This window comes from Anser anser, assembly GCF_964211835.1.
Source record: "Anser anser genome assembly, chromosome: 3".
NCBI lineage: Eukaryota > Metazoa > Chordata > Aves > Anseriformes > Anatidae > Anser > Anser anser.
In genome coordinates this window covers 31,624,581-31,640,948 of record NC_139722.1, presented here as the reverse complement: position 1 = coordinate 31,640,948, position 16,368 = coordinate 31,624,581, and the positions used below count along the sequence as shown (strand labels likewise).

The following is a 16,368-nucleotide window of genomic DNA, read 5'->3' as shown; positions in this document are numbered from 1 at the left end:
GTCATTATAAACTCTTATTGCTATATTCATTTCAAATAATACAAAATTATTAATTATATGCAAAAATGCCTCCTCAGAATTTTGGTAATTCGCAGAAGATTTCAGTTTCTTTAATTGCTTCCATTAGAGCCATTTGTTCATTTTATTAACACCAGATGCAATAACACAAAGCTAAAAATAAACATGCATTATACAACAAATTTATATTTTTCAAAAAAATGTTCATTACAATTAGTGAATGCACAATGTAACCCCTTTTTCCCCCCACCTTTAGTGAATTATTGTTTGAAACAGAGAAAAGGGAAGGAAGGAGAAACCAAACGTAATGCTATTCAGCACCAGTAGAAAGTCAATAGACCTTTAACATTCCTGTATATCAAAAACATTTTATCTGTATCACTAAACAGGTAAAGTTTACAATATTGTCCCAGTTGAAGATGTATTGGTTTCTATTTACAATACTTTGTAGTCAATAAAACATTTTAACAATATTTAAAAATTGATTAAATTCATAAAAGTATTGCAGAAATTTATAACATTTACTTATTTTATGTACATACAAGGAAGTCCATGTAAAACTGTCCACGTTCATCTGAAGAACTGACAGAGTAAGGAGCAATTTTAATACAGTTTGCAAAACCCCAATTATTTGAAGGCAGCTTTCATTAAACATTCAAAAATCCTTAGTTGCCATTTGCTTCTGAAAACTAAAGTTCCAGTAATAAAATTGAATATGTAAACTAACATGTTTTTGAGATCAGTAGAAAATATATTCCCACAGGCATAACGTATTTAATAATGATGATAATGACTTTGTAGAAAACTGTTAGGATGTAGTGATATCTGAACAGACAACTCACTAATGGTCTTTGCGAGACTCAGGGATGTAGTCATTTTTCAAATACCCAGTATTTTAGCAGCTCGTTGTGTTTCCAGTTAAAACTTCTTGCAGTGCTAAAATACGACAACTGAATGTGTAATACCGTATCAGAATTTTTAAATCCAATTAATTTTGGCATCTAAACCCTCTTGCAAAATGAGCCAAGGAACATTGACTTCTGTAGTATAAGAGCCCATAATAAACAAACTGAAAGTACACACTGTGCTTTAATCTCCAAATAATCAGGTACCCCAAATTAAGAAAAAGTAATAGAAAAGTAAAAAGAATAAAATAAAAAAAATATTGCACAGCCACATTACCTAGAAAGTAAAGTTGATGTTAAAAAGCCCTAAATGTGGATGATATAAATTATCTTCCATATAAAAAGTATAAATATCTCCTAAAATACAGCTGCAGCTATACTTTAATACCACACATTATTTGATTCATCTGTTAATGAGGTAATAACCAAGTCTCTTACAATGCTTTTCTCTACTGAAAATATTTTAGGGCAGCAACAAGGAAGAATTTTTCTAAAAATATTTCTGAATCAAGAACAGCAATGTGTGCAGCTCTCCCTATGAGCGAATCTGCCGTATTGGGCAACGCGTTAATTACATTATAACGAACCAAATTACATTCCTTATTTTGAAGAACTGGCAGAAGCAGGTTCTGGATCATTTCAGCATAAATTGGTCCTGCAGAGGAAAATAAAAATTGCACTGCGTGAATCACCAGGAACAAACACAGTTCTCTGACCTTGAACTGAAAATGAATGCATTCCAGAGCGCTAACAGCATGTGTTACGCTGCTTGTCTGTTAAGACTGAATACAGTTTAATTTCCTCAGATACCTGGGAAAAATAATTTTGTTTACTTTGCATTTTTTTCTTGGTACATTTATAGTGAGAATGTGCTTATCAGTATTAATGTATTATACTGGCTACGTAAAAGGTATTTACTTGCCAATACATAATGTTAGAATGTGAGTGTGCTAGGATATCTCAACTGTAAATACAACAACCAACCATCTGAGGCCCTCAGCTCAGGAAGGGTATGGAAGTATTCAATCAAGTCCAGAGGAGGGCCACAGAGATGATCAAGGGGCTGGAGCACCTCTCCTACGAAGACAGGCTGAGGGACTTGGGGTTGTTCAGCCTGGAGAAGAGAAGGCTCCAGGCGGACCTTACAGAGGCCTTCCAGTACCTAAAGGGGGCCTGCAGGAAAGTTGCGGAGGGACTCGGTCTGGGCAAGGGGTCGTGACAGGACAAGGGGTAATGGCTTCAAACTAAAAGAGGGTAGGTTTAGGTAAGGAGGAAATTCTTTACTTGGAGGGTGGTGAGGCACTGGCACAGGTTGCCATCCCCATCCCTCGAGGTGTTGATGGCCAGGCTGGATGGGGCTTTGGGCAACCTGGTCTGGTGGGAGGTGTCCCTGCCCATGGCAGGGGGTTGGAATTAAATGGTCTTTAAGGTCACTTCCAGCCCAAACCATTCTGTGATTCCACGATCTCTCAAAATTGTAAAATTGCATTTTCATTCACTGCTAGTACTAAGCCTCAACTAAATAAAGCCCACATGCTAGAAGCTACAACTGGACATCTTCAAAAAATGAAAGCTATTTGTCCTCCCTGTTCATGGAGTAACACATCCGGAGCTGTGTTTGTCCCACCTAACTTTCAATGAAGTTTATAAGCTAGAAATGTATTCAGTCTCATCTTTTGCAGGACATATTAAGAAAGCAATTCTGTTCTCATGTAGATTTTCTCCACTACTACAGAGTAAGGCCAGGGTGTCTAAAGACGTAGCTGAGGTGCCTGAAGCACTCAAAATTAAATGGGATGAATCCAAAACCTATAAGCTTTAATCTGAGTGGTCTTTTTCCATTTATTACCTGATTGTTTATCCTTTAAAGCTGTTTTACACATCTCAATGCGAGCGGAGTGATAAGGAACATAACGATCTTGCAGAGATCCTACTAATACAATGTTTTTGAAGTAATGAAGACCTACAAGAAAAGAGAAAAAAGTATATAATATAATGAATCACTTGACAATTACTACAGACTAATTAAACATTTTACAGCTGAAGTTTGGCACTGATTTATTATAAGACCTTGCATGAAAAGGCAGAAAGAATTAGTTACAAAAGACAGAGCTACAGAGTAATTAAATTTTGAGTACTGGCCTTTTTCTCTGTACATATTTTAATACACACATACAGGCGTGACTCAAGTGCGATGTTTCCCATTTAACCAAAATCAGTATGGTTTTAAATCCAAAAAATTTAAACCAAAATCAGAAGGTTTTAAAACCTTCTCTGGCTTCTTAGACTGGAGGAGGTGTAGGAATCGAGCACTCAATTTCTGGCTGACGGAAGGGAGTAAAGGCTCTGCATTGCTTAACGAAGCCTAGAGTTGAATGGTTCCTTGTCTTCTTCACTGATGCCCCAGTCGACAGCGTAGCTGGGCCAGGATTAATGCCCAGCATAAACATCTATGCTGTACAGCCCAGGTGTGCAGCCCATCCAACAAAAAATCCTTCCCTTTTACCAGCTTGTTTCCTAAGTTTCCAGTGTTTTATAGACTCTGTATGATGAAGGCTACATGTCCAAACCAAGTCAGTTACAAAACCAATGCTGAACAACCGCAATATGTGAGAAAGTAACTGGACCTGCCCAGATTTCAAATAAATTGATAAAAACTCTGCATATCTATAAAAACATACAGAAAATCCATCCAAACTAAATCCTGTGCTCTTCAAATATGAAATCCTGTTTTTCTGTTTGTTTTGGCTGTTGTGGTTTTGAGAATTTTTTTTAGTTTTGTTTGGTTTGTGGTTTTTTGTGTATTTGTTTTGCCTGTGACCACTGCAAAAACAATACTGTCTCAGCAGATCAGCTAAATCACTGGAATCTTTTATTTGACATCCGATGAAAAATGACTGCAGCAATCTTACACAAAGATGCAGATACCAGTTCAAAAACCTAGTACTAAGTTGAAAACAATGCATTTGGAATGAATCAAAGACAGGAATTCTCTGCAGGCTAATCTGTAATCGTTTTATAAATTCCTCGGGAATCTACCTATCTCGTATTAAGTATTTTCGATATGAGCTTTCCCTAGAGAAATATGCATTAATTCATATAAAAGGTACAAAGAAGTGGGTTGCCTAGAATCAACCTGAGGAAGGAAGAAAAGTCCTGTGGAATCTTTAGAGGAATAGCAGTCTACATCAATCAACATTTAAATAGTCTCTTTTCAGCCTCACATACAAACAAAAACAGAATTAAAACAAAAATAGCTTAGGACATCACAATTTAATAAATTAGGCATCCCCCTTTTGGTCACAGTGACTCATTTTTTATGGTCTACATAAAAATAAAAACTTATATCTCATAAAAATAATATAATGGACTTCCCTTTACTTCAGGTATGACAAATATAAGGAATCTTTCCTTAAGTGTTTAAGGGAATTCTTCAGTATGAACAAAAAAGGCATACAGGATATTTCATAAGCATGAATTTTATTCTTTAACCATTCTTCATGTTGTTTTTTTTTTTTTTGCTGGTGGTGATGTTTTTTTTGGATGGGTCTTTGTGCTTATTTTGAAGAAAAATGTCGAAGTCTTATGCTTTGGAATTGTTTTTTCTGACACGGTTGAATACAGATGTGCACTCCCAGAATGAAAGGAGTCAAATAGTGTATATAAAACATACAGAGCCTGGCAACAACCCCTTGGATGTCTACAACATGAGACAACTCAAACCATTTGTCAAGGAGAAAAAACTGCATGATGTTCAACAGCATCTTTTCTGCTCTCCAGACTGAGAGCAGACTGTGAAACTACTCAGGGCATGGGCTTGGAATGATCTCTAATATGGAAGTGTGCAGTGCTAAACTGTGCCTATCTTAAGCGTACTTGTGGACAAATAAGAAATTTATCACTATCTTTCTTTTATGTAGATGTGAAAACTGGACACCAGTCATCTTTCCTTGTTGTTCTTTCACTTACTTCCTAGACTTCAAATATATCCTGCCTTTAAATTGGAAATTTTAGAATAGATTGAAAACAAGAATAAAGCTCTGTTAATTCCTGTGATCCTTATCTTAATTTTCCCTCTGGAAAGAAACAAAAATAATAATAAAAAACAACTCACCAGACATAATACGAGATCTATCACACACACCAGAAGTATTAAAAACAAAACAAAGCAAACAAAAAAAAAAAAAACACAGCCCAAACATAAAATTATTCTAAGTAATCATTAAACCAATCTCACTTGTTCAGCAAAATTTTCAGCTACTGAATTGGGAACCTAACCCCAAAAATCTCATTAGGCCAACATTTTTAGATTGCTGTAGTTAGGCAAAATACTAGAAGATTAAAACTGAATTCTATCAGAACGAAATATATTTGAACTCATCGCATCACCTCATCTGCAAAACAGATCACATTTTTGCAGAGTACTATAAAAACACTGATGTTTTCATTAACTAGAAAGCACTGACTAAATTTTTCAACAGGGTTTGAGACGGCCTGGAGAAAAATAAACAATCCAAGTGAAAGATCACTCTTGAAATAATAAGTTTTGCCCCATACAACAGAATGTTCTTTTCTGTAGTAACAAACCCCTTCTAGGCTTTCCAAATTTTTACGATGATTCTCATCACCTAATGGAACTTCATTTTCAGTCAAAGTTAGTTTAAGCATACACAGAGAGTGCATTTTCTATCATTTAACCATCTTTCCATTCATGTCAGTGCATCAGTGAATGATAATGGCATTAGTCATTATTAATGAATATTTAAAAATTCATGGCTTTTTTTTTCCCAAATAATTTGTCAGGTGGAAAAATCTGTCTGGAGCAGTAGGTATAGAGACCTGGCAATCCAAAACTGTCTACAGTCAGAGAGAAATAGTTTTCTTATATAAATTCTAGCACCAGAATCAGGGAGCCTGTAAATCTAACGCTAAGTCTGCCCTCTAGCTGAAGTCAACGTGCAAGCAGTGAATGGAAGACGATGCCACTGGTAGAATGGGCTCTTGATTTCCTCTGACACTTCATGACAAAAGGGATGACAAAATTCTGCCTACCCCCCTTTAACTCAAAACGAGGCCTGAATTATTTGCAATGGACAATATACACTGTGGATACCACAGAGTTCTTGAGCATAAGGAAATGAAAATCACTTAGGATAAGCTTCAAAAAAAATACAGCAATCTGATTTTGGTAATAAGCTCCCATTTTGTTTAGGAATATACTAATCACAGAATCCTAGAATAGAATAATTTAGGTTTTAAGAGACCTTTAGATATCATCTGATCCTACCTACTTGCTCAAAACAGGGCCAGCTTTGATGTTAGATCAGTAGCTCGCCTCCTATCTGGCTGCTTTGACTTGAATGAAACTTCTCCGTTTTGTCAAGGTACTGTACTGCAAACATTTCCTACAATTCTATCATTTTACAAACCTGTCTGGAAAAAGGGATCTGGAAGCTTTGCCAAAAATGCAGTCTGAAAATAAAGACGTCAGAAACTCGCTGTGAAAGGCAGCTCTCTCTCCTGCAGGTAGTCTTCTGCACTATTTTGTGAGGTTAGTACATCACACACAAAGCTGGAATCATGGCCTAAAAATTCACTCTCCATAACAGACATCTAAAAGCAGAAAACGTCAGCCATGCTTATTCATGGCTTTTCTGTTGTTAACGTGGACATACACTGAAACCCAAACAACTTTCCTTTCCTCCTTTCGGAGACTAGGAAAACACGTATTTTTAAAGGGGGGAGATAATGTAATAAACAAGCAGATCAGAATTCTGCTAACCAAGACCTGTGGAAGTGCTAAGACACATGAATCGAAGCCTACCTACGTAAGTACAAAAATACCCTAAAAGAGACCACAGCTGTGTGCTCACATTTGTGAGCTCTGTGGGATAAAAAGGAACAGAACCGTACAGCAATCCTGATGGTACGAGGAATCCCTCATCCATCGTAATGCCCATTTCAGGAGAGTTTACTTTGGACCAGCTCTGTCTGGTCCCATGGCTGGAACATGCATTGGCTGTTGATGCTCACTCACTGTGCTCTGAAGCAAACAGGGATGATGAAAAGATTTGCTCCCCAATGCATTCCTCAGCCAAACTAAAGCGCTGATGCAGGCATAGTCTACGACTGACTAACAGGACTTAAAAGAATACATAAATAAAGCTGAGGAAAAAAAACTCACAGCTCCAAAGTTCGTTGCAGGCTCCTTCCCGTGAGCAAACACTATTTTGAGGTTTTCCTTCTGCAAGCAAGTCTGAGCAGGGCACGCTTCTCACATACACATTCTTTGTAAGAGAACTAGTTCTGTCTGAAGTTCTGGAGCCACTCAATTTGGGAAGTCCTTAATTCCAAATGACCTATAAAAATTTGTATCAACTTGGGATCTATCTCCAGGGTCTTCATTCCTGGTGTCTGAGCTGACTGAGAAGCTCAAGTTTCTGTCAGCAAAGACCAGCTGATGGAACTGGACTCTGCTTTTAATACCCGTACTGAACAATGTGCTGGAGTTCTAAACAAGGTATTCTCACACAAAAGATTTGTCTGAAACCAAACTAAAGCCAAATGCTACGCATCCCTAACACTGTTCTTAGACAATCAGAACGTCAAAACCAGCCGAGCACCTTCAGTTTTACCTGAGCTACTGCCTTTCCACTTCCTCAGACCAAAACTACAATGTGTTCCAATTGAAAAAATAATGTATTTGAAAACCCTGATCAAACCCATATCCTTCCTCAATCTGTTAAAAGAAAAAAAAACCAACTTCTTATTTTTTTGGTGATATGCCAATAAACACTTAGAATTTCATATACTAGCTAATTCTTCCATTTTTTGTTAGAAAAAAAAAATGAAGGTACAGTATCACTTGTAGAATTTGAGCATGCCCAATTCTCAGAGTAAGTGGAAGATTAGTGGTAGGTTAAATGGAAGCAGAAATCAGAAGCTGTGTAAATTCCCAAACTTGTCGCTGAATCACAACATGGTGCCGTGCTAAGCAATGCATCCATGCACTGGTTTCAAATAATACTACTAAATAATAATAATACTACTAATAAAAATACTACTAAATAATTCACTACTTACCGGTTATCCTTTTCAGGACAGGTCTGTATTACAACCATTTTGTAAGTTTTATGGCAAATATTAGGTGTTTAGTTACAAGAAGTCTTCTTCCCCACTAAGCAGACAGACCATACTAATGTCTAAAAGCTAAGCAATTAGAAAATAATACTACATATTTTTTATTTTTCTGTCCAAAAATCTTATCAAGTTAACTTCAAATAACTCCAGTCTTATTTTTTGTTGAATAATTAATACTGCAACATGAAATTCTGTTTACACAGAACACAGTAATTTTCGTGTGTTTTTTCATCTGTGCTGCTACAATTGTTTTTGTATTGAACAGCTTGCGTGTCATCATAGCTGGCAACCTGCTGTAATTTCTTGTTGCAGTATGAAGCTAACAATCATTTCCAAGACCCCAGAAGTTACCAGACAGATTGTGGCTGCTGAAGACATGACAAGCAAATTTTAAGGAGATTGTTGTTAAAGAAGATTATTCTTAGAAATATCATTACGAAGAAACAACAGCAGAAATCTCAATCTTCCACCAGCTAAAGCCAATATAAGTTGGCCTCAACTGCCAACATGAAGTGATCAGTACTTTAAGTAACTTAAAATTCAGGAATTATTATAAACTTGAATTCTCTTAATTTTGAATTATCCTATTACTTTTTTTTTTTTTTTAATGAGCAGATAAGTTTAGATTTTGCACCTTATCAGCAAGTACCAACGATGGTAACTGTAAGAAATAAAATAGTTTTAACTTAATAACTTTTTGAATGGTCATGGTGAGAAAGAAAATATCTTTTTTTTTTTAAATAATAATCCCATCAGAAATTGCAACATATTTAAGTCTCCATTTCTTCCTGCTGCACCCTATTATTCTTCAAAATAAAGATTTCTTTTCATAGGGTAACTTATTACATGTCCCCCAAAATTATTTTGTTTTCAGAATTCTTGAAGATAACATAAAAGTGGTCCTTCTAAGGTTGCTTCAACAACAAGTTAACTTTTTAATGTTCTTTCTGCATTGACAAAGACACTTAGTAACCGGGCAATAAATGAGTTGTATTGGACTTTAAAAATATTCTACAAGTATAACACTCCATTAAATGCAGAGAAGCAAAAGTAGCTCACAGACACGCCTCATAAAATGCTACAGAAAAGCAGATACTTAGTTCATCACTATCATCATCGCTTGTCAGTTGCTATAATTTATTGAATCAATCATTTCAAAAAGCACTTACAATTTAAGAATCAATTCCTATTTGTACATCAGAAAGATATAAAGAGGACTGTTAAAATACCCTGTCTGTCATTCTGCCTTGACAATTTAATTGAAAATAAAATGTATATGCTCCCGGACTTCACTTTCTAAATGAGTTAACTGTATACTAGATCTGAGGAAATTCTGCAAACAAAACTCTTATGTAGACGTACTTGTACACAAACAATCCAATGAACACATTCTAAATCACAGATATCTGTGTTTAGGTGGATGTATTTCCTTTTAGCTTAAAGATGCTAATAACAAGTAATGACAACAACAACTTCATAACACAAAGTTTGGTCACTTAGACGAATCACTCTTCCAGCATATAGTTTATATTTATCAGGCATAACACAACATAGGTATGGTTTTCATCGATGTTATTTGCCAGAAAACAGTACAAACTCAATTTTGCACCAGCTATTTTTAAAACAAACAAACAAAAATCAGACCACAACTAATGACAATAAGCACCTAGTGCTTGAGTACGAACCATGTGTTCTTCACAAGTTCACTTTTTATCTCAGAACTGGATAATTATCATTCAGTCCTATCACAGGATGAATTACAATACATGAATAGCAGGCACTGTAACAACTGGTAAGAAAACCTTTTTCACTTTTCACTGGTTGCTTTAAAGAAAATCCTACCAAAAGATTTTTACAGCGAAGGAAAACTGAGGTAGAGAACTTAAGGAACTGGAGTAGAATAAACTCTGGGTGACTATTCATTCAGCAACTACTGACAGATGGATTTAAGTTGTACGAAGGAAGAGCTGCAAGATTTAGACAGGAGGGATTTGTTTACGACATACCTATCATTTCTATTCTTACTCTGTTCTGCTTCTTCCAAGTCCTGTAAGTTTTAATACATCAAACATCACAGGAACAAGGATGTCAGTCTCTTGCTGCCCAAAGCTCGCAACCAAATTTCAGCTGTAGCAAGCTACTACAAACATTTTGACAGAGAAAAGTGCCCAAATTTTCCACAAAACATCATGAGCACCTTTGGCTCCACAATTGCTTGGCTGACAGACATTTCAAAACACCTGTCAAATGAACCCTCAATAACTTTATGAAGTGTGAAGGTACTTGACTCATCACACTGCAATAACTAGCTTCAGAGGCTGAAGAGGAAGCTGACATATACAGTGTACTGGCTGCACTCAAAACTTAGACTCATTAGTTCGGAAGGAAAGTCTAAATGTAATGGTCCATCTCTAGAAAAAAAAAAAAACAGTTTACTGTTTACTTACTTGAAGAATATGGAACTAAAACCAAAGTAACTTAAAGAAACTGAAACAAGAGCTTGCTGGAAACCTTTTTTTTCTAGGTTTCCTGTTCACGTTTATGCACATTGGTCTTTAGAAGACACCCAATATTAATAAAGGTTACCTGCTTTTTTACTAAGCTTGTATAAGAATGTTTGTCGTGGATCTGAATGGTCTCGACACGTCAGCTGCAACAAAGAGCCAGACTTCTTCCACTTCTGCATAAACCACAGTCCTGCAGTGTAAGGTATAGTATGAGTATAGATCCAAAATAAAATATGAAAATTAATATAAAGTATGTAACATACATACATTTAGCCTCTCAGGTGTGACTGTTCTATTTTTCATGTCAGCGCTGTCACACTTAGGCATTTTTATTCCTTTTTTCTTGTCAATATGTATAATAAAGCATGAAGACCATTATTTCAACTAATGTACATGCCCTCCTACAAAAATAAGTATACTTACAAAAAGTGAAAATATATCACTGGTAGACATAAGGCAATGTACAAACTATTTTAGTAATTTATAGAATATTAGAACATTTTGATGTTGAAATACATATCACTAAACAACAAGCATATTTTTAGAAATCTGAGAAATAAGCTTTAAAGCAGCACTGAAATCATCATATATAACCAGGAAGAAGAATATAACAAAGGAAGCAGAATTTTCTGGGAGGAAAACCATACTAATACTTATTCTATGATTTTGTACCCTCTTTATTGGTCAATGAGCAAGTCAACTGGCTGTTTTTTCAGAAAAACTTACATCCCTTGCAAAGCAGAAGAAAAGCACACAACCAAGTCCTTATAGCCTCAAGAATTTCTTTACGTGCTGATTCAACCCTCAGGGAAATAGTTTTTTTTTTTTTTAATAACAATTTACTGAAGGTCTTTCTTGGTATTTTCTAAAATCTTAGAGTCTGCTTCCATAAAGTACCATCATAACTGCCATTAGCCATCAATTCCTGTTAACTTTTTTTAAGCCCATCCGATATGAGTTAAAGGTTTTTCCTCTTTTTTTTTTTTTTTGGTTTTGGATGAAGCAATTGGACAATCAATAAATAAGCTGGCACCAAATGAAGTAATTTTCTTCATGATTGAGCGTGTACGCTTAACAGTTTAATGAGCATTTTTGTATTTACTGGAAATAAGGGTTACTCCGTTCACTTCTGCACCCTCCAAGGCAGGTGGTAAACTCAGAAACAAATTTTTATCCTTTATTTATTTTAAATTTGTATGCTACTTGAAAATATTTTCTAGAATTTACTTGAAAAGCATTTTCTACAACTTCTCCTAGAGCTATATTTAGTCTTCAGAAAAACAGACATTGATGAGACACGCATCTGCAGGAACATACTGGATAACTCATGGGCATCCAGCCTTTTCTCTTTTGTTAATATAAGAAAAGGTTGCAAGATATTTTTGAGAGAAAATACAGTACTAATGGTTCAGAACTGTTTTACTGCATCTTACCTACTTGCTCTGCAGATTAAGTATACTAAAATTCAGTTTATAATAAATTGAATTCAATACATTAAAACTGGAGTTTCTTTAAGGTGTAACAAAAAAGTCTGAATCAAACATAATGGAAAACTCGTGTCAACCATCTTCTGCACATCCTTCTATTGATACTTTACTTTTATAACCCTGCACACTACATATAACTGCTAGATGAGTTTCAAGGACAAAACCTTCCCTAAACTTATACTACGAATAATAATACTATACCTGTATTAACAAGAGCACTGCTGTTGTAGAGGGTACCGAGATGTGGTCCAGACAGAGACAGGAAGGTGTGAAGTTTGTTGAGGTAATATTTAAATCGAGGTCTTGTGAGCACTGAACGGATTATTAAATTACCCAGTGAATGTCCAATAAAGCTGTTTAAAAAGAAAAACAGAATTTGATGGCAAGCTTCTTATTTTTTTCTTTTAGACAGCAAGAAATAAAACTGGTATCATAAAATGCTGAAGGAGCATAGGAAAAAAAAATGAAAGTTTCCATTCAAAAGCCTGTATTTTAGGAAATAATAGAAACACAGCTTTTCCATACATCCCAAGCCACACAAATTCCTTAGGAAAATGTTCTGAGCTCCTTCAAAATTATTTTAAACATTGTTTTTGAAAAACTGTGAAAACAAACTATCCTTTGACCAACACCTCCCACCCAAAATCAAGATTATTGCTGGGTCTATTTCCCTTAGCACCAACTATTCAGAAAATATTTTGAGATGTACAGGACTATATAAATCTTCAACATGTGATGACAATCGGTATGACAAATGCATGAGAGTTACTGAATCAACCTGCTGGAGACAGATTCCAAAAGTGTACTCCTATAAGGGGGAAAACCATTACTGAACCAAATCTGAATATTTTAAAGTAGAAGCAACATCTCAAATCTGCTTAACAGTTTGACCAAAAAAAGTGATAATCAGCTTGAGCTAGGCAAATGAAGTTATCTGTCTACCAGGAGAATATTACATTTAGTTGTTTGCCTGGTTAATCAAGCTAGAGGGAAGATTGATAGGACTCTTTAACTTAATGTGGCTATAATTATTACTTAATCTGAGTTGCCTGTAGTCACACCTACAAATCTGTACAAAGCATTTCTTTAGCAAGGACACTACAAAATAAAGCATTCCTAGTTATTATGCAGTCATGCTTACAGATCCCTGCTGAGGTAAGGACCACACTAACTTAGGCACCAAGTTAAGGAGGAGATGGTACAGGCAAGACAGACAAAATTAAAAGGGAAAAGTTGTCTTCCTGTTTTACAGAAGTAATTTCATGACTTGGAGAGAACAAGCCACCATCCAAAAATATATGGGAAATCTATGCTAGAACTACGCTAGCTGAATCACCTAACTGCCACATTATATCCGTAGTATCACCCTTCCAATATGCTTTGTATCACTGCATTCTTTGACAAAAATAGCTGCAACAAAGCTACCAATATCTACATAAAATACACTGCTAACAAATTACTTGACCATTCAATTTCTTCCCATGCAAGAACTATTAGCTCTGAAAATTCCAACGTAAAGCTAAATGAAAAAAATCAAACATTAGGCCACAGAATTGCAGAGCCACTCCTAAACTCTGACATAACCGTACATTTCTGGGTGATGGAATAGGCTACTTGTTTGTTACCAAAACACAATTTAACAATATATGCATATTTTTTCTGGTCACTTTTACTATTAGATTTTCAAAATTGCTGCAGTATCAGAAATTCTTTGCCACAGCCTGCTATGTTTACCTAACTTTGAATCAAAAAATATGTATCCTCTGTGTTGTCACAATCACATTAAAAGCTCAACAGGGGTGTGCTTGAAAACTAAAATGCTGAGTTGCTGAATCTCTTGAATACTAAGATTTAAAACTATTCTCTTGGGGTACATCATGAAGACCATACAAGAAAACCCAAACTGTAGGTTATTATTATTATTTCTTTAGGAACAAGAAAATGCCCACAGAAATTGAGTAAGTTCATCCTGCAGATGGTCTGCACCACAATTTTTAAACCGGAAAACAAAGTGATCCATCAGTCAATCCTATCATCCTCAAGTATGGGCATACCTGAACCAAAACTTCAGAAACATGGAAGACCCATTTGAGAAGAAAAAACAAACAAAAAAAAACCATGCTTGCAATTAGCTATGTGAACATATTTCAAAGATTAAACATTTCTTAATTTGTAAAGATCTTGAAAAACAACAAAAATTACTGTAATGTACTCGGTTCAAACCCAGGTGTTTAGGTGAACATGCAATAAGCCTTTAATAGGATTTTCTAAGAGAGAAAGGTTCAGGAATTTTCTCAAATCAAGTGTGAGAAGAAAGGCTTTGAAAAATGCAAGACAAAAACATAACTCATGCTACTCACTGTTTCAGATACCTACAACTGTGGGATGCTCTGAAAAAACAATGCATTTCTGAACAGCAGGTGGCAATATTACTGTCTTTTGAATACAAGGTATCACTAACACAACACACTAAAGGAACAGAATTATAATGTAGTATTTATATTTGCTTTATGCCCCAGGTTTCCAAATTCAGATCATACTGGGAAATTACACACAGTAAAACCTTGTTTTTCTGTGTTAATACATGAAAGATCATGTCCAAGTATAAAAAATTATGGAAGAAAAAGATATCCATCAAAAGCCATAATCAAAAAGAAACAAAAGAAATTGCTGAAACAATATCAAGCTCAGGAACTCTATCTAAAGTGCCAAGAGGTACATGAATAATAGGGTACATATACCCTATTGTATGTCCTTTGTTTATACTCTTTCCCTAAACATTTACCTCTGGTCACCATGAGACACTGCTGACTGGGCTAGACAGAGTCCAGAGTCTGACTAGAGAACAGATGTTTTCATGTGTGCAGAGCATGAAAAATTTCCTTTTTTGGGGTGGGGGTCAGGGGTGAGCCAAAGTTACTTAAAAGAGGATGAAAAGTTGAAAAATCCATTGAGGCCAAAGTCCAATACAGGTGATCAGAAACATATATAGGACCATACATGAGGAAGATGGTTTCTGAAACTATGCTGCAAAAGCGTGTCGTTCATTTCCTAGTTATACCATGACCTGGAAAGGCTTCCATCCTTACAGATATTCAAAACTTGAATGGCTGTAACCGAGCAATTTCGAAGTTGGATCTTTTTTAAAGTAGATCAAAACCTGATCTAACTTTTAAGTTGGCACTCATACAAGTGGGTAGCTGGCCCAGATGGCCTTCAGTGGTCTGTTAAACCAAAAGGTATTCTGCGATTCTTTATCCCTTTCTTTTTTTAAGAAATAAATTGCTGTTGGTTTCAATGAAGATTCCAGTTCACTCTTCCTAGCCACGTTGTTCTAAGAACAAAGATTTTGTTCAAAGCAAACCAATGCACTTGCTGGTGGGTGTATGGGTATGGTAACAGGTATTAGCTCTGGCAGTACCAAACACGTTGGTTCATTAAGCTGACAATACAGTATGGCTCAGGGTTCTGATGGTACATGGAGAGCCTCTTATTATCTCAGTACAAAATTGTAGCACGCTAAATATGACTTTGAAAGCACGAAGCTTTGCTTTGACTGGCCAGTACAGAATCTCAGTATTTCTCATGACTTGTCTTGGCCTGAGGTGATTTTAGTTTGTTTTAGCTGGGACAACAACTGTCTAGCAGTCAAGGAACAAGTCAGGTCTAAAGTTGGTTTAGTTTCTCTGTAGTTTCTAGTAATAACGTATAGATGTTCCGTATGGATTGAAAGGTGTATCACCAGAATAAAACACAGCATGGAAGAGTGCCAACACAGCTGTCATATGCCTGAGGTCCCCAACAGCCAATTAATGGCCACTGCAGAAGCACAGTCTCGTAAGTCAGGAAATAAAAATGGCGTTAGGGACAACCGAGAACAGAAAAACGGAGTAACTGGGTAACGATGAAAAGAAAGATCATGTGGGCAGACCAAAAATACGAGAAAATAAATCCAGGCAGACCCAAGGCCAAGGGGGTAGAAAATGCCACCAAGAACATCATTCTTCTGCCAGTGAAGCCCCAGATGCTGATGTCTGACTGTAAGACTTCTGTCTCTGTTCTGCTGAAGGAAGAGAGAAACCACTAACCTCAGGACTCTGACAGCTGCTGGAAGGAGAGCCTAACGTAATATCCTGAGTTGGAAGGGACACACAAGGATCGTCGAGTCCAACTCCTTGGTCCCCAAAGGACCACCCAAAAATCAGACCATGTGTCTGAGTGCGCTGTCCAAATGCTTCTTGAACTCTGGCAGGCTCCGTGCTGTGACCACTGCCCTGAGGAGCCCCTTCCAGAACAGATACTACCCACCTC

The 16,368-nt window shown here is 36.2% G+C and overlaps 1 protein-coding gene across 5 annotated transcripts in view; it reads right to left on the bottom strand.

Annotated features, from left to right (window-relative positions):
* FAM135A (family with sequence similarity 135 member A) overlaps positions 1-16,368 on the bottom strand; it is an 83,226-nt gene continuing 66,858 nt past the window's right edge. For all 5 annotated transcript variants that reach the window (XR_014582939.1, XM_083832491.1, XM_083832490.1 and 2 more), the window contains 4 exons: positions 12,259-12,410; positions 10,650-10,760; positions 2,773-2,886; positions 1-1,578 (listed from right to left, as the gene is read on the bottom strand). Coding sequence is in view for 4 of the 5 variants with exons in the window: in XM_083832491.1 (XP_083688617.1) it covers positions 1,373-1,578; positions 2,773-2,886; positions 10,650-10,760; positions 12,259-12,410 (583 nt within the window). In the remaining variant the exon portion in view is untranslated. The remainder of the gene's footprint in view (positions 1,579-2,772; positions 2,887-10,649; positions 10,761-12,258; positions 12,411-16,368) is intronic.